The 12608-nt window shown below is 39.0% G+C and overlaps 2 protein-coding genes across 2 annotated transcripts in view; one reads left to right on the forward strand and one right to left on the reverse strand.

Annotated features, from left to right (window-relative positions):
* The window catches only part of LOC127634607 (lethal(3)malignant brain tumor-like protein 4), an 88718-nt gene that overhangs the window by 24859 nt on the left and 51251 nt on the right, over window positions 1-12608 (reverse strand). Inside the window, exon 17 of the mRNA XM_052114217.1 lies at window positions 5663-5736. Coding sequence (XP_051970177.1) covers window positions 5663-5736 — 74 coding nt within the window. The remainder of the gene's footprint in view (window positions 1-5662; window positions 5737-12608) is intronic.
* LOC127634624 (E3 SUMO-protein ligase ZBED1-like) lies at window positions 9490-10793 on the forward strand. The gene is made up of 2 exons (XM_052114248.1): window positions 9490-10081; window positions 10174-10793. The coding sequence occupies exons 1-2, from the start codon at window positions 9950-9952 to the stop codon at window positions 10606-10608; spliced, it is 567 nt and encodes a 188-aa protein (XP_051970208.1). The 5' UTR covers window positions 9490-9949; the 3' UTR covers window positions 10609-10793.

Below are 12608 nucleotides of genomic sequence, written 5' to 3' on the forward strand. Positions count from 1 at the left end.
TTTTCTATTCATTAAAACACACACACAAATGGAAACTGAATATATACCTATAGGATTAATATAGGAATGTACAGCGGAAGCGTCATGTGACTTTGCTTTAACAAGCCACGTGAAAGTCATCTGACGCTGAATGCAAGCAAACATGATGCTCACGAAACTCTAAACAAAAGAAACTTCCATTTTCATTTCTATTTCGCATCCATTTCCTCTGAACTGATGATTTTGTTCTCTTGGAAACATGACAAGTGTGATGTTGACATCAGGTTATTACTACGACACATCTGCATCTGCTCATTCTCAGCTGGTCTAGTCCAAAACCCCTCTAAAACCAGCACACACCAGACCAGCCGGACCAGTGAAGGCCAGATTAAGCTGCAATGTAGACCAGACTTCCTGTTGATAGTTAAAGTCTGCGACATCAGTTTTATGTGACTGCATCTTCCTGCTAATGTAATCTCAGCACAGAGCCGAAGGAGTCTGATCACAATATATCCTACACAATCAGTGTCACCAGCTAAAGAGGCTCCGCCTGACAATTTAATGATTTAATCGAGCAGATCTCTGGAGACAAATTAGGATTTACGACCAGCAGTTGAGAGCAGACGCCACCAAATGACTCAAAGATTTCAAAAGGTGATCTTCATGATTCATGGGGGAACATTTAAGTATAAAACAGTGTTTAAAAGCAACCTAAAAAGTCAAGAATTGCCCTGTAAGTGTCCCTTTAAGACATTAAAGGATTGCGACGTGTGGTCCAAAAGTCAGAGAGACCAGCAGAAATGCCTCTATTTTGCATTGCATATTTTATTACATGTTTTTTTATTTACATGCATAAAAAAATGTGTTTCGTAACATTTACCAAAAAAAATCCATAGATTTTCTAAACAGTATACATGCTAAAATGGATCTCTTTAAGAACAGCGTCAGCTCAGCTAGCATCTCACATAAGTGTTTCGGTTAAACGCATGCTAACGATTAGATGTGATTAGAAAAGGATATTAAAAGAGACATTATTCATTGACTAATGGATTGTGTGGATCTCATCTTTGGACACACATTACACGGAAGAGCCGAACCGAACTTCTACTCTCAACACGCTGAGTGACATCTGAACATTTACCAGCACTGGAGAATCACAGACATGTTTTACTGAATTTGTGAAATTTCACTCAGACAGCACACTGGAGGTTAAGTCATGCACTAAATAGGGAGCATCCTATAGCTCTCCTATAACTGTTCTGAGACCAGTGCAGACAGACAGCACACTGGAGGTTAAGTCAGGCACTAAATAGGGAGCAAGGGAGCATCCTATAGCTCTCTATAACTGTTCTGAGACCAGTGCAGACAGACAGCACACTGGAGGTTAAGTCATGCACTAAATAGGGAGCAAGGGAGCATCCTATAGCTCTCCTATAACTGTTCTGAGACCAGTGCAGACAGACAGCACACTGGAGGTTAAGTCATGCACTAAATAGGGAGCAAGGGAGCATCCTATAGCTCTCCTATAACTGTTCTGAGACCAGTGCAGACAGACAGCACACTGGAGGTTAAGTCATGCACTAAATAGGGAGCAAGGGAGCATCCTATAGCTCTCCTATAACTGTTCTGAGACCAGTGCAGACAGACAGCACACTGGAGGTTAAGTAATGCACTAAATAGGGAGCAAGGGAGCATCCTATAGCTCTCCTATAACTGTTCTGAGACCAGTGCAGACAGACAGCACACTGGAGGTTAAGTCGTGCACTAAATAGGGAGCAAGGGAGCATCCTATAGCTCTCCTATAACTGTTCTGAGACCAGTGCAGACAGACAGCACACTGGAGGTTAAGTCATGCACTAAATAGGGAGCAAGGGAGCATCCTATAGCTCTCCTATAACTGTTCTGAGACCAGTGCAGACAGACAGCACACTGGAGGTTAAGTCGTGCACTAAATAGGGAGCATCCTATAGCTCTCCTATAACTGTTCTGAGACCAGTGCAGACAGACAGCACACTGGAGGTTAAGTCATACAATAAATAGGGAGCATCCTATAGCTCTCCTATAACTGTTCTGAGACCAGTGCAGACAGACAGCACACTGGAGGTTAAGTCATGCACTAAATAGGGAGCAAGGGAGCATCAGTTCATAGATTCAACATTTATAATGTTTTATTTGAACATGATTGACAGTGATTGGATGATGCTGGACATTACTTTGAACCTGAATTAATTATGATAATTTATTATTAATGTATCAAAAACATGAATAATCAACACTCCTGGATAAATAATAAACTATTTGAAAAAAAAAAAAATTCTATAACTTGATATTATTTAACATTTCACATCTGAGTCCCACTGTCCACATACGAGTACATCGATTTTCAGGAACACAATTTGCTCTTTTTTTTTTTTTTTTTTGCTTGTTTATTAGGTGCTGCTAGTCACAAATCAAAAGACAAATGCACTCAGCAGTCTCACTCGGGTCTCAGGAGGTTAAAATGTAAAAGCTCAGGTTTTCAATGTTTTGTCTCTGTATGTAGTAATAAGTGAACGCATAAATATCTCTTTGGCCAACATTACTCCAGACAAATAACGCAGAGACTCAGAGGATATTTGTGCAGCTCGATTCACCTGCAGCTGCACTGAAACAGCGGAGTCACTGAAACGCCTCCGCTGGAAGATCGCAGTATAATCTTGCGGCATTCTAAAAATAAAACATTTCAATATCGTCGCTTTAAGGGTTCAGGCCTGTGGATCAATCGTAATGTTAAGAGGATTACTACGCCAACGGTTCTTGTGCTTATATAAAGAAAAGTCCTGTGTGTGACTGTTCTATAGTATGTACTGTATACTGAGCACAGCAATCATTAATAACTTACAGATTTACTTAATTGTAACTAAATGTCCTAAAATGTGCAATGTGTGAAATGTTTATCAATGCATAGTTTCACAAACTATCTTTAATAGTCAGCCGTATATATTGCCCTTATTCTTGATATCAGCAGTGGAATTACTACTATTAACACCACAATGACATCATTACTCATGGGAACGCACATTGTTCACTTCCCAAAATTGAATTTCTAATAATAAATACTTATTTTTAATGTCTGCAACTGCATGTTCAATGATCTGTCATTCACTCCTGTTTAAAATGCAATTACTTACTAATACCAATAATGTTTATTATATCAATAATTATATTCCTGATATCAAAAATGTAATTATAACTAGTAAAAATGCTAATCAGTCTCATTATATCTATAATGTTATTGTAACTATGTCAGAGGCCTTTTAAGATTTATTTCATTACTTTTCAATTTATTGATATCTGAAATCAATGTCCAGAAATACCAAATCTAACACTTAAAAAACATTAACAGATATTAAAATAAGCATTTCCACAGGTTTTACAGTAATCCAACTGTTGATATCAAGAATACATATTTGCACTAGTAACTGTGTAATCATTTTCAGAATTTTACTTATTGATTCTATTCCAAGAATGTGTATTTCTGTGATTATTTACTTAAATTGTGAAATTCTTAAAGTAAAAAATCATTTACAGAAATAAAGATTACAGCTTTTCCTGGTTGAAATTCCATTTTTGTACTCATGGTGCTCATGAATATCAGCAATCATCTTTCTTTACTAGTGCAAACATAATTACTGATATCAACAATTAGCTTTTTACTAGCAGTAATTCCATCATTGATCCCACATGTGCTTAATGACGAACGAGTTTGCAATAGTGAAAGAGATTGTTCATGTGACGATAATGTGTAATGTTGACAGACACAACAACTTCAGCTCAAAACACACTGGCACGCACACACACACACGCACGCACGCACGCACGCACGCACGCACACACACACACACACTCTCACACACACACACGCACGCACACACACACACACACTCTCGCACGCACACACGCACGCACACACGCACGCACACACGCACGCACACACACACACTCTCACACACACACACACGCACGCACGCACACACGCACGCGCACGCACGCACGCACGCACGCACGCACCCCTGAATCATGTGACTGACAGACAAAGATCCACGCATTCACGTTCTGTCTGCTGCTGACCGTAATACAATATTCCGATCCGGAGGGGACTCACGTCTCCATGGAAACAATACAAAAATTATACAATCAATCAATGAAACTGCTGTGAAAATGCTGGATATCATATAATTATCTGCAAACTGCAGCACCCCACTCAAATAAAACTGCTGACAAGAGTTTATTCTAGTTCCAACTCAAAATGCTTCATTTAATGGGTTAGAATAACAGGTTAGGCCTGAGTGTCTAAACAACACTATTAAATACATCACATACACCCAAACAACTGACCAGCCAATCAGAAGACACCAATCTCAGACCAGCCAATCAAAGAACTGTCTAATCGATGTCTAATTCTTAATGAGCAAAACAACTTAAATTCAGTCTTTTCCTCAAACAGCTGGAAATTAACAACACAAGTGCAGCTATTAAATGTCAAAAATTCAAAAATAACAATCAATATCCCAATAGATCAAGACGTTTAACACTCAAGTCAATCTTAAAACTTGGACTTTTACTCAAGTAGGAATTTAATGTGGTACATTCACAGGAGTACTTTATTCAAGTAACAATTTCTGTACTTCGTCCACCGCTGGTGATCTCAGACAAGCCCATCCAAAATTGGCAATTTCAGAGCAGCCTAACTACGGTTTAGCGCATCAAAATAATGCTGATGGAAACGCACATCATCACTAAAATGTCGACATCATATTTTTCAGTTTAACTCAAGCACATAAACTCTACGTCGATACTTCAAATGTCACGAAAAACTGGTTTGGAAACACTTTTTGTTGATAAAATTGGCATTAATGGAAAAATGTAGTGTCACATGACAGAGTTTGCCCCAATCGTTAGCCTGTGTTACCATGACGACAGTATTGAAAGCTGATTTATTGTACGTGATTATGGATTGATCTTTACGGCATATAGATCCGATCTGCAAACGGGACACTCCAGGAGTGCAACACAAATATCTCGTATCATGCACCGGTTATCAATAAGTACAAGGAGAACAAATGAATGAACACTGTGTGTGATTAATTTAATCGCCGTAAACATTAAAGTTGCTTTTACACACTGTTCAAAATAATAGACGGCAGTCACAGAATTATCACAGAACACAAACAACATCATTTCTGAGCACAAAGATGTTTAAAATTAAGAATAAATACACAATACTGGAGAAAACATCAGTGTGTTTTTCTGGAACACAATATAGCACAATTATATTAAATTATTGTTTAGCTTACTTTTGAAAAATGCTAAATTCCTTGTAGTAAATTAAGTAAATTAACAAATGAAAAATGGATACAGGCAGAAGGCTGCAAATGTCACAATTTTATTTTCCGTATTTTCACTTTGTCGATAAAATAGCGTGAAAGGTGGATGAAACTAGACTACAGACATGTACTCTAGAAAAACTGTAAAAGCAAGTTCAGATTGGTGCACACTGACTGCAGGAAGTGATGTACATACAGCATGAGCCAATCAGATCGAAACATTTCGCTGGAGCAAACACTCCAGACTTGTGATTGGTTGAAATGAGAGAAAAGCTCCAGACACTAAAGCGGACATTGAAACATACTCGATGCCTCACCTGAAATGACACTGTTCACATCGATATCCTCCTCCTCATCTTTAATGCGCAGATATTTCGCTGACTGTGAGAGTCTGAACAGAGAGAGAGAGAGAGAGAGATTAAGGTATATAATCATCACAGCCATGAGCAGGTGTTATTAGGGGGGAGGGACATTCCCAATCTAGAGAGCATCTGATTGGACAAAATGAGTGAATGCGGTGTCCATACATCTATAACTTTTGTATAACTTATGTCCTTTTTTCCAAGAACAGTCTGAAAATCTTAAATTAGTATTTAACCCTTTAAGCTCTGAAGGTGTTTTTAAAGATTTCCTGTTTCAGTGGCATACCCAAAATTAAAGGCTTATAACTTGACAACAACAAAAACCCAAGGAGGGTCAGGTGTTTGGTATCATTCAGGGCTGGACTGGGAAGAGATATCGGCCCGGGACCTTAGGCCTAAAAGTTGTTCGCTGTCCTTTTCTGCATATCGCGGCGCTGTTTTGTGGTCCGTTCTACATAACATGGGGGCTCAGTTTAGATTAGCATGGCCCGTTCGGCCCATTTCACGGCCATCCCACCGACCCGCTCTGTTCTCCTGATGGCGAGTCCGCCCCTGATTGGCCCCAAAGTGCGTCGGCACACCGGGAGAATGCCCGATATGCCAGATTACCAGTCCCGCCCTGGTATCATTATATAGCAAATTAAAAAAACCTGTATATATGAAATTATGATAAATTCTGAGACGGGGGAGAAAATTCAAAAAACATCTTGAACCAGAAATTTACTTTTCTATTTTTCTGATTTGACATTATATATCTCTGGGTGTAAATAATGTCGCTCCGTAATACTGCTTTTGTGTTGTTCCCAATCATGTCGACTGTATCTGAGAGAAAGTTTGTGTTGATACGACAAAGCAATCAAAAGTTCCAACATTACAAATATAATTAATCATAGTGTCCAAAAACATCTCCAAACAAATAAAAGATAATAATTGTACATAAGAACTAATTACACATGCAAACACAACAATGACTAAAGGTTTGCATAGCATGCACACATGATTTTAGTCATGAGATTTCACAGAATGAGTTTCATTCTGTGTCATTTGAGTCATCATTGAGTCTGTGTCGTGTATTTGGCGCCATCTCCTGGTGGCCATATGTAACATTGTGCTTCATGTGGATTATCTAATGATCTATACATCTGATTACCTAATGTGCTTGTTAATATTTTTACTGTTTTTATTCTCATAGCACACTTCCTGGAACTTTATTTGAATATTTCACATAATTTGAGACAGTTCGGGGTGAACTGTCTCCACAGTTTTTTGACAAATGCTCTATTTTCCTGGACTAATGTGAAGACACACAGGCGGTTTGACTGAAGTGTAATGATCTGTCCACGCTGCCTTGTCATCATTAATATCTAATGAGACTGGGGAATTTCACCACACAGATGAGTAATAATATTCAGAGAATCACAGCAGAGATCTGCAGATGAAAATGTGTGTTCCTTTAAACACATCACTGCATGCTAATAATAGAGATACTGTAGGAGGAAATCTGTGTGGGATCCTCTAAAATTAAACTAATATGATGAAAAGTGTTCTGACATCTGTATTACAGTCTGAACACGTCACTATATCAGAATAAACATCGTCTATAGCATTGTGAGTATATCTGATTCATTTCATGTCTGTTAGCGGATATTATCTTACAGGGTATCAACAACTCAGTTTGCACTAGTTAAAATGCTAATTCTTGCTATCAGGAAAGAAATTGGTACTAGTGAGTAACTTTTATAATCAGTAATCACATTTACATAACTAAAAATAGATTTTAATTACATTCATTTCTTACTAGTTTTCTTACACATATTAGCAATGCATTTCTTATTAGTAATAATTATATTTTTATATCAATAATTACATTGTTACTAGTGTAAATATTCATTCCTGATATCATTAATTGAACTATACTAGTATAACTAGTAAACATGCTAATGACCGGTAATTCGGTTTTCACTAGTGATGTTACATTTACATTTAATTACTCTGAAATCTACTTCCAGATATCTGAAATACCAAATATAACATGTTGAAATACATCTACAAACAATGAGCAAAACAAAAACAATGAATGTTGTTGATATCATGAATCGATATTTGCATTGGAAAACATGTATTATTGATATCAAAATGATAATTTTTACTGTATGTATTAACCCTTTAAGCCTGCAGCCCCTTGAGAAAAAAAAATCCAATGCATGTAGATATTATGAGAAAAACTGAACAAGTGCTTTAAAATCTGCAGATAAATCAGAAGTGCTCCGTTTTGATCATTTATAAAAACATTTTGCACTGCACAAATTATTGCAATCAGTAACAACATCAAACTGATCATATATTCATGTGTCATATGTGACCGATCACGGAAAGTAGGGACACAAGTCGGTTTTGGGGCATTTTGAGTTATTCACAGATTCTGAAAGTGTAGTCTCCAAGCTTTCCAACGATTTGTAACACATGGAAATCTGACAATATTTGGAGAAGTTGTGGCCATTTGAAGGTAGGCACTCAAAAAAGCTAAAAGGGGAGAAAACGGCCTCAAAAGATTGTGCAGTTCTCACCAGGGCTGTGTTGAAAAAATCGATTCACCAATTCTGAATCGATTTTCATTTTAATTTCAAAAGATCGATCCGTAACTCAGAGGATCGATTTTTTTTTTTTTTCACAAAATCACAGTTATAATAGGCCTACATTTTCCCCGTGAACTTTAACTTGAATTCACGCATGCGCTGAGGTGGAAGGACATTAAAACAACGAATATGGCGGTCAGTGACGTTAAGCAAGCGGTTGCTTTGAAAACTCCTGAAACGCTCAAAGCTCCGATCTGGCACCATTTCGGGTTCAGAACAAGAAATACAGAGAACGAGCTTGACAAAAGCAAAGCAATTTGCAAAGCCTGCCAAATGGAGGTGAAGTATTGTGGAAATACTACTAATCTCAGGAACCACATGATGCGACATCATCAAGACATCATATTATCCAAGCCTGCCACCGGACCGCAACAGATGACGCTGAAAAAAACTCTACAACTGCCAACTAATTCTGCTCGCTCTGTCAAAATAACTGAGGCGATTACGGGCTTCATTTGTAAAGATATCGCCCGTATTCTGTTGTTGAGAACGTGGGATTCAGGCGGCTAATGAAGGTAATGGAACCAAATTATGTCATTGTGTCTCATAAGCGTCTGTCTGAAGAAGTGATCCCCAACATGTACCAAACAGTAAAAGATGGTGTAATGTGTAAGCTTAAGACCGCAGAGAGGGTAGGCATTACGAGTGACACATGGACATCTGTAGCTATGGAATCTTACATGAGTGTGACAGTACACTACATAGACGAGCTCTGGAACCTCGTGTCTTACGTGCTGCAGACAACAGAAGTTGAAACGAACCATCGCTCTGTCTGTTTAGCTGAAATGTTAACCAAAGCTATGGAGGAGTGGGGGCTGATGAGTAAAGACCCAGCCATAGTCACTGACAACGCGGCGAATATGGTCCGTGCGGTTGAGATTACGGGGCTAACCCACGTCGGCTGCTTCGCGCACATAATCAACCTGGCCTCGCAAGCCGGTCTCAAACTGCCGAATGTTGCACGACTTCTTGGGAGAGTAAGGCACATCGCAAAGTTCTTTCATCGCAGTACAACTGCCACCCGTATCCTCAAAGAAAAGCAGAAGCTACTGCAGCTGAATGCACACAAGCTCAAAATTGATGTGGTGACTCGTTGGAACAGTGCACTAGAAATGCTTGAGCTTTTTAGAGCAGCAACCCGCGATCTCTGCCGCTCTGCTCTCACCTGATGTGCGGAGAAATGAAAAGGATCTTTGCAGCCTGAAGGAAGAGGACATAACAGATGCAGAAGATGTGGTTAGAGCTCTAAAGCCAATGAAGACAGCCACTCAAGTAATGTCAGAAGAAAAGTGCCCAACTCTCTCAGTGATAGCACCTCTGCATGCTCAGCTGCTGAAAGAGATGACCAGTCTCCCAGAAGACTCCAGAGTTGTTAAGGACATGAAGGATGAGATCAAGAAAAACTTAAGCACAAGGTAGGCCTGTGTGTGTGTGTGTGTGTGTGTGTGTGAGTGTCTGAGTGAGTGTGTCTGTTTGTGTGTGTGAGAGTGTGAGTGATATGAGACTATTTTACTGTGTATAAATATATATATATATATATATAAGGACACTTCATTATAGAAAGACATTGTGAAATTTTAATTCCAGGTATGTAAACCAGAAGGACATGCTGTACATAGCTTCAGCTATTGATCCACGTTTCAAAGCTCTGCCATTCCTGAATGAGGAGGAGCGAGACAAGACCTTCTCCAGACTCCAGACTGAAGCAGTGTGTGGGATGGAGGAAGATCCATGTAATGTAAGTAATCATTTTAAAAAGAAACTCAGTGGAAAAAGTCCACTCTCTCTTTCACTCACACACACACAAATTCTCTTTCTCTTTTTACACAGCAAGATGATGCTGCTGATGAAGTTGATGGAGTGGAGGAAGAGGTGGAACCCCAACCTCCGGCACCCAAGCAATTCAAGCAATCCAGTGCTTTGGAGTCTCTCCTTGGGGAAGCCTACAGACCACAACAGGAAGTAGGACCACAGAAAACTAAAGCGGCAGAGGCAGAAGACGAGATCAAAAGGTACAGGGAAAGGAGACCTGCAGGACTGCAGGACAATCCTCTCATCTGGTGGCGGGAGAATGAAAAGGAGTATCCTCTTTTGGCTTGCATGGCAAAGCGATATCTCTGTGTCCCAGGAACCAGTGTCACATCTGAGAGGGTTTTTTCAACTGCAGGTGACATCATTACTGCCAAAAGAAGTTGCCTTACACCTGGGCATGTCAATGAGCTACTGTTCCTGCAGAAGAATCTTTCTATTCCTGATCCTGAGTGATGGTAGTTCATACTCTGGGTTAAGACAAGTTTAATTTCCAGTTTTATTTTTATTTGCACTTTAATAGGCAAGGCCTTTTCCAGTTTTTATTTATTTTTGTATCTACTATTTTAGTTTTAAATGACCAGTTTACACAAATACACTTTAAAGGCAATTTAATGTCTTATACCTGGAGTACTTGAAGGTTTTACACACTACTGTGACACACTTGTGTTTTCTAAAGGTTTTTAAGTTCAAATTTTATTTACATTCTGTGTAATGTTGTCTGTTTACTGTGAAGCCAAGCCAGTAACAAACAATCTGTTTACATTTGCACAGGCTTAGAACAAAAGTGTTCTTAAATGTTGAAATGTTAAAATAAAAAATAAAGGTGCATCTGAACTGTAGGAACTTTTGGAAAATTCTTAATGTCATTTTAATAATACTTCAGGTTCAGGTCTAAATAATCGGTCTACTGCTGCTGATATACCTCTGCGCCTTCTGTCGTCTACACCAGTACAAGTTTGTGAAAGCAGTTGTATCAACACTCTGGAAGGGGATTGTTCTTTACAAAGATCAGTACTCCATTCATTTGCAGTTGAATGTCTATAATAATAGTATCAATATGTTGCATAACTACAGTCCTGTAATTCAGGTAACAGCTGGAAAAAAAAATGCTTTTTTCAAAAACGCTTATCTAAATCTCGAAGATCAGATCGGATCGAATCGAATAATGATAATCGATTCAAGATATTGAGAATCGGAATCGAATCGATTCTTGAAATTTGAATCGAAACCCAGCACTAGTTCTCACCTCTCTTTGCTGCTGGGAGTGACAATAGGGCTCATTTACATCTCATTTAGATAAGCCATACCCCCTGTAAAGCTCCCCCCTGTAAACATGGACTAAACATGAGATAACGGTAATGCGTGTTCTTAGAATGAACAAAAAACGACAAACTTTGATGTTTATGGAAACTCACCCCATAAGAAACAGAAAAGTATTCTTGCAGATCTCGTTGCCTCCAATGAAATAAGTCGTTCGGGCACACTTTCTCTTTGTCGGGGTCTTCTTTGTGGATGTAACCATCTCCGAAGTTTGCACTGTGCGTCTGTTTGCCTCTAAATGTCCAATAATTCGCATGACGCCAGTCCGATACATTCTTCCTCGTCTTCATCTTCGCTCAGTTGTAGATTAGGGATATTATTCAGTCTTATCATGCCACTTTCATCGTCGCTCAGATCGTCTTTCAGAATCAGTGAACGCTTGTTCATAAGCATCCGGCTTGTCGAAGAAGTACTTCAAAACATTTTCGTTGTAACGCCACGGTTCAGCTCGTCTGCGACATTCTTTGCGGCGTCCATCTTCATTGAATTTTGATATCAGATAGAGCCGGCTAGAGCGCTGCATAATAAGTAGCCACGCTGTTAGGGGGCGGGGCAAAAGCGCCGGCGGCTATTCAGTACGGAAATACACACAGACAATGACACGCCCCTACTGCATGCTAGAATCTCCGAAAAACAAGCCGATTTCAACCTCAAAATGTACGCTTTTAAATATACCAATACTGTTATCTCAAACATGGAGAGGCTTCTTCATGATCTCAACTAACAGATTCTGCAAAAAAGCGGAAATCACCAATTTTGGAAAAAAACACTTGTTTCTCATTTTGCTCACAAGTTGTGCTGCCGACTTGTGTCACTGGTTTCCGTGACGGGTCACATATGTTGTTGGAAAGATCTCAAAGAGTAAAATACAACCAGACTATTTGTTTTACTCACAGATAAAAATATAGCGAGTAACGGCTAAATATATGTCTTTGACTATTGTGTTAGTGTTGCTTATATGCCGCATTTTCACTTATAACTTCATGAAACATAAACGTAAATAAAGCCTTATTTAGAGTCTGTGATTATCTTTCAATCGAGTCCACACACAAGATAATCAGATGTATAGATCATTAGATAATCCACATGAAGCACAATGTTACATATGACCACCAGGAGATGGCGCCAAATAC

Source organism: Xyrauchen texanus, chromosome 41 (assembly GCF_025860055.1).
Source record: "Xyrauchen texanus isolate HMW12.3.18 chromosome 41, RBS_HiC_50CHRs, whole genome shotgun sequence".
NCBI classification, from domain to species: domain Eukaryota; kingdom Metazoa; phylum Chordata; class Actinopteri; order Cypriniformes; family Catostomidae; genus Xyrauchen; species Xyrauchen texanus.